The 15,168-nt window shown below is 33.0% G+C and overlaps 1 protein-coding gene across 1 annotated transcript; it reads right to left on the bottom strand.

The window, feature by feature from the left end:
- Positions 1 to 3,149: 3,149 nt before the first annotated feature.
- On the bottom strand, positions 3,150 to 14,238 carry LOC127120126 (vacuolar protein sorting-associated protein 35A). The gene is made up of 21 exons (XM_051050518.1): positions 13,920 to 14,238; positions 13,688 to 13,784; positions 13,440 to 13,563; positions 12,886 to 13,071; positions 12,355 to 12,442; positions 12,100 to 12,156; positions 11,897 to 11,986; positions 11,673 to 11,795; positions 10,316 to 10,450; positions 7,863 to 7,979; positions 7,348 to 7,587; positions 7,210 to 7,275; positions 6,936 to 7,025; positions 6,108 to 6,197; positions 5,436 to 5,531; positions 5,092 to 5,160; positions 4,928 to 5,008; positions 4,671 to 4,778; positions 4,322 to 4,425; positions 3,772 to 3,885; positions 3,150 to 3,681 (listed from the first exon to the last, which is right to left on the bottom strand). Exons 1-21 carry the CDS (start codon positions 14,010 to 14,012, stop codon positions 3,471 to 3,473), a joined length of 2,379 nt encoding a protein of 792 aa, XP_050906475.1. The 5' UTR covers positions 14,013 to 14,238; the 3' UTR covers positions 3,150 to 3,470.
- Between the last annotated feature and the right edge of the window lie 930 nt (positions 14,239 to 15,168).

Raw genomic sequence — 15,168 nt, 5'->3', positions numbered from 1 at the left:
GAATTACATTCGACCCTGTCTTTATTAATTAAATTTATTTCAGCACTTTACTTTTCATTGCACACTCCAAAAACACCTATTTTGATTGCCTTTGATAAACACCATAACAATAGATAACGATAGATTGACACTTGGTCTCTGTGGATTCGACAATCTTTTATATTACTCTGACGCGTTCGTATACTTGCGAAAAACACCGCATCAACCACCCTTCAACAGTAGTCAAAATAAAACATAATTGATGTGTAATCGATTACATTCAGGGTGTAATCTATTATCACCCCTCTAGTTTCCAGTTTTTTTAAACAATAGTGTCCTGTAATTGATTACACCAAATGTGTAATCGTTTATATGTTTGGGAGTTTTTTTTTAATAGTTGGTTAACTAGATTGTTTTGGATTGTTGATAAATATCCAGGTTGGGTTATTAATGAAATAGAACCATAATTTCACCATAATTCTCTCACTCATTATATTGTTCTTTGGTTCATCATTTTATCTTATGATTGAGTTTTTCCAATAAAGAGAATCTTTAAGATATATTTAGATATCTGAAAGTAACTATTAACCTTAATTTACTTTTATATAAAATTAAGTGATTATAAATTGTTAGGATTGTTATGTTAATTATGCTGAAGATAGAATTGAAAGAAAAACATTAGTTAAATTTGTTAATTATTAAAAAATAAAATTTAATCTCTTGACCCAATCAACTACAACATTATAAACAACTAAAAAAAAGTACCATTTCTATCTTCAATTTGTAATGCTTTTGGAATATGTGTATTCAAAAAAATCAGGCTTACATTCAAGATAAAAACATATTAAAATCTAATATTAGTTTATTATAGAGTGTTTATTAAGAACTTGCAACCTCTAACCTCTATGTTTACTAATATCTTTATGATAATTATTATTTATATTAATCAACAACTTTTGGAGAAAAAAATATTTTCTTTTTTCATAAATTCACATCACTAAGTTACACACAACACAACTCACTTCACCTCACACTTGAAGCCAAAATTTTAAAAGCTCGTTCTTTTCATTTTCTCAAAATTTCTTCATGGCATCTATTTAACTAATTCTCAGAAAAATTATCATTGTTTTTGTTAAGAAGCTCTTTGCAATTTCTAGTTTTCATTCAGAGATGTGCTAACGAATTGGGAAAATGAAAGAGAGAAAAATTACTCCATCAAATCAATTCCGTCCTTATATACGCAGTAGATCTGTGGACATACAGTATAGCAAGCTATACCGCACGCACTAAATTTGAAAATCAAATTGATCGATGGCTACAAACCCGACAATTAACAAAAATATTCACTCCTAAAAGTACTTGTTTAGGACAGGTGCAAATTTTGGTGGCTTTTGAAGTGTGTTATATCTAACAATTGTTTTCTTAGAGACAATTACATGAACTAAAAATCTACACCCTCCTGTCTGTCCCTATAATATCACTTTTCAAATTCATTATAATAAATTTGAAATATGAACTTTTTCTATAATAGAATAATAAGAAAATATTAATTAATTTAATATAAACTTTTTCTTCTAGTTGAACAGAAGAGTATAAAATAATGTTTTATAACTACATTTGATTTTCATTGTTTTTGCCTTAAACAGATTGTGTATTTACCCTGGCGAACTAAATATAGGAAATAAAATATTTATGCAGGACTACAAAATTACGTGCTATATAAAATAAGTATCCCATTACTGTTTGTTTCAAAAACTTACTTACGGAAACAATCCTCAATCCTCAATTTCTTGTATTCCTAATATTTGGAAAGTACTATATACTAAACCATGTTATCACCCCCTCAATAGTTTATAAAGTTCAACTTTGGGATTATCAATAAGTAAATATATAGATGGTGTAAAACTATCAAGATACTCTAAGGTATCATTATCTCAAAAAACATCCAAAATATCCCATTCCCGCCTATCCATACTAATGCAAGCTGCGCAAAGAATAGAGCTGTCAATTTAGGGGGCCAGGGCCTAATTTTTAAGGCCCCAAAAATATAGGGGACCCAAAATTTAAAAAATAAATGAGCCCTTAAATATATGGGGCCCCTAAAATAAAGGCCCATAAAATTCAATTGAGGGCTTAAGGCCCCATCATTTTTTAAAATTAATTTTTTAAAGAAAAATTTGTTTTTTTTAAAGAAAAAATTATTATTTTTTTATTTTCATGAATTTTTTTTTTCAAAAAAACCGACTTTTTTAATTTCATAAAAAATCGACTTTGTTTCAAATAAAACTAAACTTTTTAATAAAAAAAATCGATTTCATTATTCCGGAAAAAATCGATATTTTTTCTATTATCGGGAAAAGTCGGTTTTTTTTTATTTTCGAAAAAAGCCAATTTAAAAAAAAATCACATTTTTTTTATTATTTTTGAAAATATCAACTTCTTTTTTTTATAACAAAATGACATTTTATGTTTCGAAAAAAAATCGATTTTTTTGTTGGAAAACATTAATTTTTTTATTTTTGAAAAATATCAACTTTTTTCTTTCGAAAAAAAAATATTTTTTTTTAAAAAACAAATCGCCTTTATCATTTTAAAAAGAAATCAATTTTTTTTGTATTTTTGAAAAAATCAACTTTTTTCCTATTTTTGAAAAAAATAATTTTTTTCTTCAGAAATATCACTTTTTCAGAAAAAATAAAAAATATAAATATTTTAAAAAAAATCGACTATGTTATTTTTTTTTTGAAAAAAATTAATGTTTTTCTTGAAAAAATCAACTTTTTTTTTAATTTTTGAAAATAATTTTTACTTTTTTTTCAGAAAAAAAATTAATTTTCTAATTTTTTTATTATTTTAAAATATATATTTAAAAAAATAAAATATTTTGTTTCAAATAAATTATATTTTGAGCCCCTCACTTAGGCCCCTCAAAAACCAAAAATAAGATGGGGCTTAAAAATAAGGGGCCAAAAAATTATTGATTTAGTAGGGGGCCTAAAAAAATTGGGCCGAATAAGGGGCCCAATTGTTGGGGCTTTCTCATTTAGGGCTTTTTTGACACTTCTAGCAAAGAAACACACTCCCTGGCAAGTACCAAAATTATGTTACAAAATACAAGCAAAAACAATTATCTATCTGTAAACTCTACAATAGGAATCCATAAAACCATGTAACGTAAACCTTTGTGCACAACTAGAAGAATTTAAATCTAGTAACTGTACTACAAATAACTTTGTCTAAACTGAATGTCAATTTTGGGGAGAAGGATCTAGCAAACTTTAAAATTGCTCAATCTCAAATAGGTACATGGTGAATGAAACGTAATCCAAACTGACCAACATGTCATTGCTGTCAGCTTATATATCATGAACACTAACAGGTGGTTCGGCGGTAAAAATCTAGACAATTCAGAACAGTTGCTGGATCAACATATGAACAAACTTGCTCCAAAGAGAGTCATAACAAACGCAACAGTATCAGTCATCTGCATGTCAAACCTTGATCGGTTCATATTTTTCACCAACTGTACCACCCTTTTGCTTTTGAAACTGTATATAGCGCATAGTAGTGGCTAAGAAAGCATCAGCGGATGGATCTGGAGTTGCGGTGTCACTTTGCATTTCATTCATAATTAACTCAATCAGGCCCTGGATAGCAGCAACTGTGACTTGTGGGTTCCCCTTCTCAAAGAAGTAAAGATACCTTGCAAAAACACACATATCATCATTCCAGTTTACTGTTGAGAAGCAAAGAATAACAACCCTAACTTAGAAATATGGATGTTAATCTTACTTGTTCAAAATCTCAATGAAAAGCATTACTGATCCGGTGCTACCTCGTGCAGCATTTGCCATTTGTTGTGCAGCGTTTGCAATCCTTAAAGCCCGCTTAAGGCATAATAAGACTCTGGTGCAAAAATACTAATATAAAGAACCTACCAATAAAAATCATAATCCGATAAACTAAGAAATAAATTCCCATATTCCTTTTCAAACTTTATGATAAAGACCTACATCTCTTCTCTCTTTTCCCACATTTCCAACTTATGATCAGGTTTTGTAGTGGCCGAGCAAATATGTTTACTACTTAACTTCCAGGAGGGATAGCTGTGTTGGATTAAATCATTTATATCGCCTCTATAGTTACATATTGCATAGTTCTAGTTTGTTTTCGAAAATGGATAGACAACAATAGGATTATTTGAACATGCAAACAATTGAAATCTATCTGCAACTAATAATGTTCAACCAAAAGAGAAACTAGGAAAAGCACTAAACAATCTTTGCATTGCTCAGATGTCTGAAATCTCCTCGAAATTTTATTGATAAAATTAGAAACAAACCTCTCTCCATCTTTCATGTTATCATGATCATCAACCCAAAACAAATGTGAGCACGCATACACAGCTCTGCATTGATCTGGCTTCTTTAAAAGCTTTGCTGAATACTACCCGATGAAAATGCACCAAAAAGGAGATTCAATATAAAAATGCTAAAACATACTCCCTTCGTTCCTTATTATAAGAAAAAATTTACTTTTTAGATTAATTGAATAACTCATGTATTTGATTTACATATTGACCAGATACATTAGTTATTCAACTATCGTAAAAAGTCAAATTTTGCTTATAATAGAGCACAGAGGAGTATTATACATTAATTGCTGCATAAGTAAAAGAATTCAATAATCACCCCGGTGGCCTTGTGAGTTAAAGTATCCCTGTTCTCAACACCAAAGACATGCATCCTTTGAAGAGTTCCTATTATTAAATGGATAGCTGTGACCTGTGCTCTGGAATCCTGGTATAACACAAATGTCCAATTGAGCACGGCTAAACCATAAACTTTTATTATGATGAACCTTACTCTTACAAAATTATCCTTAATCCATGAAAGGAAAGGAGATTGTGTCGTAGGGAGAATTAGTAGGGTTTATATGCTAAACTTACAGAAATTTCTTCTTCATATAGAATATAAGCTTGCGTAAAAAACTCATATGCTACTGGTTCCAACTCACAATCATTTGCAGCCTTAATGGGAGAAAAAAAACAAATCAGAAAGTCTAGTTTGAAAAGTCATTTTGATGTGCTAAGAACCAAATATAATTCAGTACCTCAGCACATTGCAAGCACAACTGCAATGCTAACTCTGGTGTCAGGACACCTGATAGAGTCTCAATGGTCTGAGATAGAAAAGATACAGATATCATCAAACAAGTTAACCAATGAAATCAACTACACATAATCATCTAACAAGTATACCAACTTATCACAAACAAACAACAAAGAATAGATTATTTGAGAATGTCTTTTGTTTAGCCTACCCGTTGATGTACCAACAAATCTTCAAATCCTCAGTATAAACAACAATTAATTATTTATATGCAACTAGGTTGGCGCAGGTCGCATTTTTTTATTTTTAAAAAAAAGAGACATGTTCTTTATATAAGCATATTACCTGATTTAAAAGCTGAAAGATTTTCTTTGGCGATGCTGATGAATCATCTCCAAAGGGATTTTCTTCTTGACCATGACCTTGCAACTGCCTGACCAACTGTAGACAGTAAAGTACACATAGTATATAAATAATGAGAAATGATATTTTAACTATACGGTGTCATCTCATTTTACGTGGAAGCTGTAGACAGTCATGTTCATTTCTATCAAGAAAAACGGACACGGGGAACAACAGCATCAAAAAAGCATGACCATAAGCATCAATCAAATAGTCATAGCATTTCAGCGTCAATTAGATATAGTGACTCATTGTACCATGTCCAACAGAATGAGAAATGGAGCCCTCAATATAACTGCTTTCATCTGGAAATAGAAAGTTCTACCTAATTAAAATTTGCAACTTACTGACCCAGCTGCTTACTTTATGAAAGTTTAAAACGGACAGTAAATTAACTATCTACACATGCTTCCAGCTTGAAATCAAAGCCTTAGCAGCATGTTACTGAAACTATAATCCCAATCAGTTATTATTGCATAATGCCCATGAATATTGCACTCAACTTCAACATTCTGTGTCATTCCCACCAGCATTATCAATTCATCCTTATGCAATCAACAAACACGGTAAAACAGGGTAAAATAGAAGCGGACTAATCAAAATGGTTAGCCAAACCTTTAAAGAAGAAAACATAAGAGGTGGAACAGTGAAAGGCAGACGCTTTGGTCCTCCAGTCAGTATGTGCTTCCTCACAGTATCAATGATCTGCAATTTAGTGCATGTCCATTCAAATTTTAAGTAAAAGTTGAACTCGTAAACTAAAACATAAATCCCCCCCTCCCTGAATAGAGGTAAAACTATGAAGTATGCAGTCGTGCACAACATATCAGACGTCATTCCATTGAAATTAGAAACATTAAAATACAGGAAAGCATTCATACTCATAGGAGAATGGGACTAGATGTGATTTATGATTTAACTAAAAACATGAAAAGAGGTTAAGCCTAAGTTAACACCAAATTAACTTTAGTGCTTATAAAGATTTATTTCCAATCATTTATAAGGTTAAATCTAAATGTATTATAGATTATGAGGAAGGCAAAAGAGAAAGAGAGAGAAAGTGATAGTTTCAATTCAACAAAACTGAACTACAACATTGTGAAAAATAAAGTACTTTGCAGTTACAACTAATTTATAGTAAACACAACCTTCTACAACTAAGATCAAAATTTGTAACTAATAACTAGCTAAGCTAATAGATCTAATAAACACAAATATTCGAAAACTACTGCAGTTACAGTGATCAAGTGCTGCCCGTGACAGCATGAGTGTATTATGTGCATGTTCCTCATAGCCAACGACATCAGTACAGAAGCACCACCGTTAAAAAGTGGAGTAAGTTGAAACTATCAACTTCGGCTAAAAAGAGGAAAACTCCAGCAAAATAAAACAACACCAATTTTTTTTAATTATTGTCATAACACATAAATATCAGTAATTCACCTTAAACATCTCTTCTGGATCCTCATTATAAAGCATCTGGATCAGACGTGCAACAGAGTTCTGCTCCTCAGCAAAATCATCTTCATCCAGCTAAAAGGACAGGGAAAAAAATAAGAAAAAATACAAGAAAGTATCACAAAAATAAGGAAAAACTAATCTTACTTTTACTGAAATATAAAACATTTTATTATATAAGGTGTCATAATGAGAGAAACCAAAATAATAGGCATTTTAAAAAACAGTCAAACATGACTAGTCGTGGTACTGAAATGACCTCTTCATTAGGAGACACATCAGAATCCTTGATAAGCCCCTTTATCAGTTCAAACAATGCTTCAACCTACAAATAAACCAGGTTTTGTTTATAAAAGCTCACACCAAACAGCGGATCAATAAGTAAAATAACAAATACCTTGTCTGAAGTAGAAATGCGTGTTCCATTTTTCATAATGCTTTGAATAATAACAGCTGCCATGACCTTATTAGTTGGAATGTCAAGGAATTCCATTACACGAGGATAGTTTGAAAGCTTCAAGGCAGTCATAATGTCATTATACTTCTCCAATGGAGCACTTAATAAAGCAACAATCTGCTTTGTTGCCTTCTTGTCCTCAATTTTACCTTTGCCAGAGAGATTTTTCACACATGCTCCCTAACAAGTATATACAGTCAGGTGTTATTTTCAGAAAATCCATGACTAAGTACACTTCCTTATTTGAAAATAACCAATAAAACTAAGCAGATAAGTTAAATGCAATAACTATTTTCTGATCAAATCAAAATAGTCCATCATTCATTGAAAGCAAAGGAAGTATTACTGTGAGTTAAGGAAATAAAATAATGTTAGAGGCTGCATGCTAATCAGATTAACCATATGAATCAACAAGATAACATGGATGTGCACAAAGAGTTTAAAATGAAACATACCAACACTTGATCAGCATAATCTAGGCGATCGGGGTGGACATGAAGAGTGAAGGTCAAAAGAGATGAATATAAAGTTACAACTCCAGCAGTGGCCATGTCAGGCTGTGCCTCTATCACCTGTATAACAGTTGAAGATCATAGATTTCACAGTTGATGATCAAAATAAAAAATATATATTAAAAAAAAAAACAATCTAAGATAGAAAAACAAATGCAAATCAGAATTAGAAAAAAGACAATTTTTCTTTTTAAAAATCACCGTCAAATCATAGAAGTGCAAGTTCATTGCATCTGGGTTTGTTTGAACGTAGGGTTGGTTTTTTTTGCAGAAAAACCTAGTCTACCGGCGATTGACTGTGATGCGACCACGTCTGTCAGCCAGTGATTGTGAGTATAACTTGACTTGGTTTTTTGAGGTGACCAAATGTTTAAAGTAATATACAGTACTTTATACACATCATAGTAATTAGTTGGTTGTTTAGTGGTTTAGTTCCTCTTTATTTTCCAGATGTACTGGGATCGAAACCCACCTCGGATTGTTAAATTTGTTACTTTAAAGAAAAATTGCATAAAGAGGCAAGTACTGGGCTCGAACTAACTACCATGTACATTTAAGAAGGAGTTTGGCCGCTGCACCAATCGAGAACTCGTGATACTATTATCAAACAGAGTTTTGCATAAACTATACTTTAATTTACTTATATTAATGAAAAAAATAGAAAATGTTGGGGATGCCATAGCCTCCCTTTGTCGTGCTAAACATCCACCACTGTCTTTCTGATTCTGACCATTCCTCATTTCTTTCACTGTCATTTGATCTCATCTACTTTTTCTATTTTAAGCATAATAACATATCTCTATATGCTTTGATCCATATTTATATTTAAGACTATATTTCTAATATAAATATGGATCAAAGCTTTATTTTCAAATATTAGATCGTTTACATCTATAATATTATAAGTTTGCTCTTATTGGGCCTACTCCTCTCCACAAAACCAACATGAAAGGCGATAATCCAAACTATCTAAGCTCTATTTACGGCGTATCTTTAGATGGCGGTGAGGGACTAAAGCTTTCCTCCGGTAAACCCGTCCCCGAGGTATTGGCTCTAGAGAGAGGACAATACTGGTGGTCCAACAACTAATAAAGTATAGGGGATTTCTTAATGCACCCTATATACTACTAGTACACCACATGAAATTCCAAAAATGCCCCTCAAATTCCGGAGATGCATCTCCAGACGCACACAAAGCTCGTTAGTTTTTGAGTCACACCTCAACTTTATGTTAAAGTTTATTCCGGAAATGCATTTCCAGAATGTCTCCGAAATACATTTCCGGAACCAGGATTTGAAAACCAAATTCCCTATATAACAAGCAAGCACAATTTAAATAGCAGGTATAGTGTAAGAAAAAATCGCTTCGGTGCGCTAAGAAAAATAGTGCACCTGTGGCGGTTGCGATGGAATATGTTTGTCTACAAAACTTGCACTTTCTAGTTTTTCCATCAGCAGCGGTTTCAAAGAACTTTAAATAAACAGAAGTCATAGTTTTCTTTCTTGGCTTGAGTGAAGTAACAGGAATTGGCTTTTCTGAAGAACCAAGGGCAATATTTACAGGTCTGGAAATACATTTCCGGAAACATTCCGGAAATGCATTTCCGGAACAAATTTTAACATAAAATTGAGATGTGATTCAAAAACTAACGAACTTTGTGTATATGGATGCGTCCGGAGATGCATCTCCGAAATTTGAGGGGCATTTTCGGAATTTCACATGGTGTACTAGTAGTATATAGGGTGCATTAAGAAATCCCCTCAAGTATAAGATTCGAACTCATGTTGGACTTTGGGTCAAATTCAAGCCCAAACTCGATTAAAAATTCACCCACATTTATTTCGTTGTCATCTGTTCTCATTTATTTTTCCTATTTTAATCATAATAACAGTATAATATAACAAAAGTAAATAATAACAACATAACATAACTATTTGTATGTGTGTGTGTGTGTATTGTTAAGAATGTGGGTGGAGTAACTATCCTTCCCCTTTTTTATATTTAAAGTTTAGTTTAATGTTATGATTAGAGGCTATTTTTTTGAGCTATATGACTTTTGATGCATATGTAGATGTAGAATTTTGAAATTTAGGTAGGATCTAATGATCCATGTTACAATCCTCGAGTTACGATCCGTGTTACAATATTGTACTATTTCTTTTAAATTTACTTTTCCTTTCAATAGTAGCACATTAAGAACTATACCATTCATCACTTAGAAACTTCCCATAGGGAGATAAGCAAGTTGAATTTGTACTTCATAGAAAGTCTGTGCTGGTTAAAGTTACCCAAACCATGAATGCTTCTTGAGTTTTAGGCAGCACACAGCATAGGATTATATATGTTTTCGGTACACAGCTATAATATCCAAGATCTGTCAAGCCAAAGAAAATACCTTGCCAATTGCATTGCTTAATTTGGAAAATGCTTCCACCTGCAAAAATTCAGGCAAAACCTCGGCACTTGAAGCAGCATAATTTGAAAGCCTTTCCATTAACTGGGATAGTACTGTCTTGATGTCAACACTTGGCTGAAAAATACAGCAACAAAAAAGACAAAAAGCACGTCAGTCATAATACCTACTGAATTTGCAGAATAAAACTGTAATAGATATTTTGGTTGCAAATTTTAATAGATTTGAACAAAGTATACAATAGCTACTTTAAATCACGTGGCTGTCAATAAATCTAGAGTAGAAAATAAATAGTATGCTTAGCTATTAAAACCACAGCACTATACATAGATTGATTCCCCTAAGAGGCAAGGTTACTTTGATTTCCAAAGTAACAGGTGTCAACAAGCAGTCGAAGAATGCAGATACTAATTTATTTAACCAAACTACAAGTATTAATGTCCCATCAATGGACCTTAAAAGCATAAATCTCAATACAGCAACATTAACTGTAAATCCATCGATAAATGAAGGCAACAAAATATGGTTAGGCTGGCCTCCGTTGCATATGATGGGCCATTGTCACATAATTTGCTAGTCAAGAAAACAGATGCATAGATAAGGGAAACAATAAAAGAAATTATTTTGAAAATATGAAATTAATGCCAATGATTAAATTACACTTTTTATTTAACGCGATCAAACTATCATAGTATAAATCACTAATAAACAATATAAAATCTAACTACTTAACGCTCAATTGACACAAGAATTGAGTTTTCATTTTTCTTGTTGGCATAGTATGTTTGTCAATGTTAATTTTATTGATGAAATTAATATTTTTCATCATTTATTTTGTTGATTTCAGCTAAATACTTTGTTTATTTATATCATGCTGAGTCCTATGTATACCCCTCCCCCCTGCCTAATACTTTGTGTGCCCTATACCTGAACCCGACACACCGGAAGCGAATTACAAACAAGGTGGCTATGGGATGGACACACTTAGAACCATCTAATGCAAGTTCCAACTTGAAATTCAATTTTTTAGGAAAGTATTGGAGATGCCAAATGCAGCCACTCGTCAAGTTCTAATTGTACAGGTATTATAGCCAATGAAAACTTGTGCTATAGTTTGAAAACTCAGACAAGGTGCTGACTACTAATTTATATATAGTTGTTTCTTTTATTTTCTTTAACTTTCAAGATTGTTCGATAAATATGTTGGTAATATTTTATTGACGCTGCTTTTTGGTACCCTCTTGGATGAATGAAATCTCACTGTTTTGGAAGAAGAAAAAACATATACATATCAAGCCATCCTTCAGAAGTAGTACTTGAAAATTGCAAGTTCCCTAACCTGAAGCTGAGGGTAAGCACCCAACAACACATCAAGAGTTTGTAAGTGATATTCATCAGGGAAGACTTGAATTATGCAATCCATCAAGTAGAATTGGGCTATCTCGTCTTTGCAATTCACAACCTATCAAATATAATTAAGGAAAGAGAACCATTTATCAAATTAGAAACTGTAACGTGTCTTTGACAATTAGAAATATCATTATATTTTTTAAAAAATTATACCTGCTCCAGTACTCTAGGCAGTACAACATCTTTGTACATATCAAGGTCAACACCCTCTATCTGACTGAGAACGTGGAGATTCTTTCCAACCTAATAATGTACCGAATATAAAAAAAAAAGCAAGAGAAGCCTTCTGTAAGCATTTGATCGTGTATACAGTGCCATCACAGTGAAGCAAACCAGATACAGGCTTCGGATATTACAAGATCTCGCAGCTCACTCCTTTCCTTTTCTCGCTTCTCCTTCTCCCGGGAAGGCCCCTGCAGACCAGAAAGCCCGACAGCAAGCCTCAACTCAGGGTCAGCTAAGAGTATGAATTTATCACATGCATTACTACACCTGCATGACCAGAAATCATGCCCTCATGATATATTTTACTCTCATGACATGCAACTATGGTGACAACATGCATGTTCAAACATGAGAGCGTTAACAGTATGCAAAAACATTCAACCAACCTGATGTTGCATCCGCACCCAAAGTTTGTTCATTTCTGTGAAATTTTGGAGTACAAACTCTACAGCATCTGATACAGTATCTGCATCCCTGCAGTTTTCAGAATAGACATTCACATATCAGGTTCAACCTTATATTGCTGCAGTTTAAAATCAATGTCACTTCCTAATCATCGAGACAAATGTAGAAATCAGTGTGTAATTACAGAGACGGACAAGGATAAAAGAAAACAATAAAAAGTAAAACTTCAAAAAAAAAGGAAACAAAAAGGAGGGCTCTAATATTATAATGACTACAATAGTTTACATCATTGATCAACATTGCAAAGGTGCAGTGAGATAATAGATTAGTTTGATGCCTTCATATTTGGCTGGCAGTCCTGATAAAACTAAAAGAAGTAATGATGTCAAAGTGTGCAACTGAGTGAGTCTGTCTGTTGAAACTTCAAACGACTCAATCAAGAAACCGCAAAGAGGATAATACTGCCCATGACATAATCAGAGGGCAACAAATAATGCTTGATTAGTGCTTACCCTTCATACTCAGAACCAATATCCGGCAATTTATCCTTACTAACTTGAGAAAGATAACTTCTTAGAAAGAGTCCACGAACAGGGTTCTGAATGCCACGGCACATCTCCACAAGATCCTTAAGAACATCCTTAGCAGGAGCTTCCTTTGATTTGATGTATACAGATCCTACTGTACAGAGGAGATACCTGATCATAATAATTAACATCTCATCAGAAAGAATAAAAGCACACCACTGGAAAACCATCTCATGAAAAATTAGCACTAGAGCTTCAAAACCATAAGGACATAAGTCAAGGCATCAATAAAGTTAGTTACATCATGATCAGTTTCTAGAATAAAAGGACTGTGCATTGCTCCGTGTTAAAAAAAAAACAATCTACGCTTAGAAGAAACTCAAAAATACTTACTCAGCACGACAACAAAACTAATTTTCACAGTCTTTGTGACAGTTAATATATCTCTAAATTGAACATCCTGGAATTAATTCCTATCTGAACAGTTTACAATAAACAAATAAGATAAGAATTTTCCACAAAACCGTCGGGTCACTTACAGGCGAGGCAAAATGTTGCCTGCATGCTGGACAAGCTCATAAAGATCAATAATGGAGCAACCGCGACGAGTCTCTTCCTCAAAGAACATCTCCAGCTTCCTCAATTGATCAAAAGCGCGCATGTCTAAAACAAGGCCGAGAGAGTTACAATATACAAATAAAAAATTGAAATAGAAACAAAGCAGATCAATTTCAGAATCCAATAAAAAAAGAAGCAAGATGAAAGTGGATCTGAAAGCGGAACTAACAGAGTTCATAATATTTGTGAGGAGAAAGCTTGGAAGTCCTAAGCTCAGAAAGCATCTGAGCCGAATATTTCAAAGCATCTCTGAGATTGTTCGAGTCCTGTAACAAATCAAAAAATGAAAAACGGATCCAAATCGATTGGGATTGAAATTTCAATGGCGAATCTGAAATTAAGATCACCGCGAGTAGAATTGAAGTATAGAGAATAAGGTTAGGGTTTATCGGAGAAGCTACCAATGCGCGGTGCATGTAGAATGAATTCTGCTGAAGGCCGGCAATTCCGGCGGCGAGAAACTTCTCTTCGTCTTCGGTTCCGTCTAACATCATCTTCGTCCGTCGGTTTTTCCTTTCTCTTCCGTCTGAGTTCTGTACTTCGACTTTGATCGCTTTTATTTAACTGTTGGTCCAAGAAAACTCTTTTGTTCTTCTTTGTGCTAGTTCCGATTGTGCGTACGTGTAATGAAAATGAAAAATATGCCTATGATTCTTATTAATCTCTCCCTTTTGCTACTTAACCCTAAACTTGGGTATTAGTCTGGGACACCTAATGACTTCCTCTTATCTCAAATTTTCTATACTAACATAAATATGAGAAAAGTTATCGGATAATGATTTTAGTCAAGTCAAAATGAAGAATAAATGATTATAAGGGCTTCGACGGACATGATTGAACGACATGAAAAATGATTAAAGTCGAAGTCATAGTCGGACTAGAGAATTTAGGACTTAGCAAAATTCAGAGTTTCACTTCATACTATGCCCAATCGAATGATGTGTAAGTAAGATAAGATCAAATGGTTACTGAAAAACACGTGAAAGATCGTCGAAGACGGAGGCTGCATGAAAGTGAGACGTGGCATGATGTGTTTAGTCGACCGTTGTATACTGTTATTTTAGGATTAGTATATATAAGTAGCGTTAACTTTGAATTTTAGGGGTCCGCAATTGTACATATTTCTATATAACTCAAAGTATATGTGTTTTTGAGAAAGAGTTTCAGAATGTACGTATGTGTTCCACCTTGTATGAATTAAAGTTTTTTCTTTGTATTTCACATTTTTACAGCCCGTCTTTATTTTTGTCTTCGATTTTCATTTACATTTTAGTCATCGCCTTTAAAACGGTGTTCCAATTTTCGTTATTGCTTTCAAAACCATACTTTTCAACATTTATGTCAACTTGTTCAAAATTCATGAGTCACGCAAAATATGTCTCGGGATTTTTTCGAGTTTAATCCATTAAGTAAACTAAAACTTATTTTGTTTACTAAATTTCACGGTAAACAAGTTGGCACGTCCAGTAGGATCTTTTTTGTGTGACTTTATATTTTCTGTTTAAAAATTATTCTTTTTGAAAGTTATTCATCTGAGAAACACATTGTTTTTGTGAGTGCATGAGATTGAGGAGTCGTAGGATAACCAAGAGAGAAAATAGAAATCTATTGAGGAGATACGTTAGGAAGATGGTTAATCCCATAAACAAC

This window comes from Lathyrus oleraceus, chromosome 2, assembly GCF_024323335.1.
Source record: "Lathyrus oleraceus cultivar Zhongwan6 chromosome 2, CAAS_Psat_ZW6_1.0, whole genome shotgun sequence".
Taxonomy (NCBI): domain Eukaryota; kingdom Viridiplantae; phylum Streptophyta; class Magnoliopsida; order Fabales; family Fabaceae; genus Lathyrus; species Lathyrus oleraceus.
This window is presented reverse-complemented; position numbering and strand designations above follow the sequence as displayed.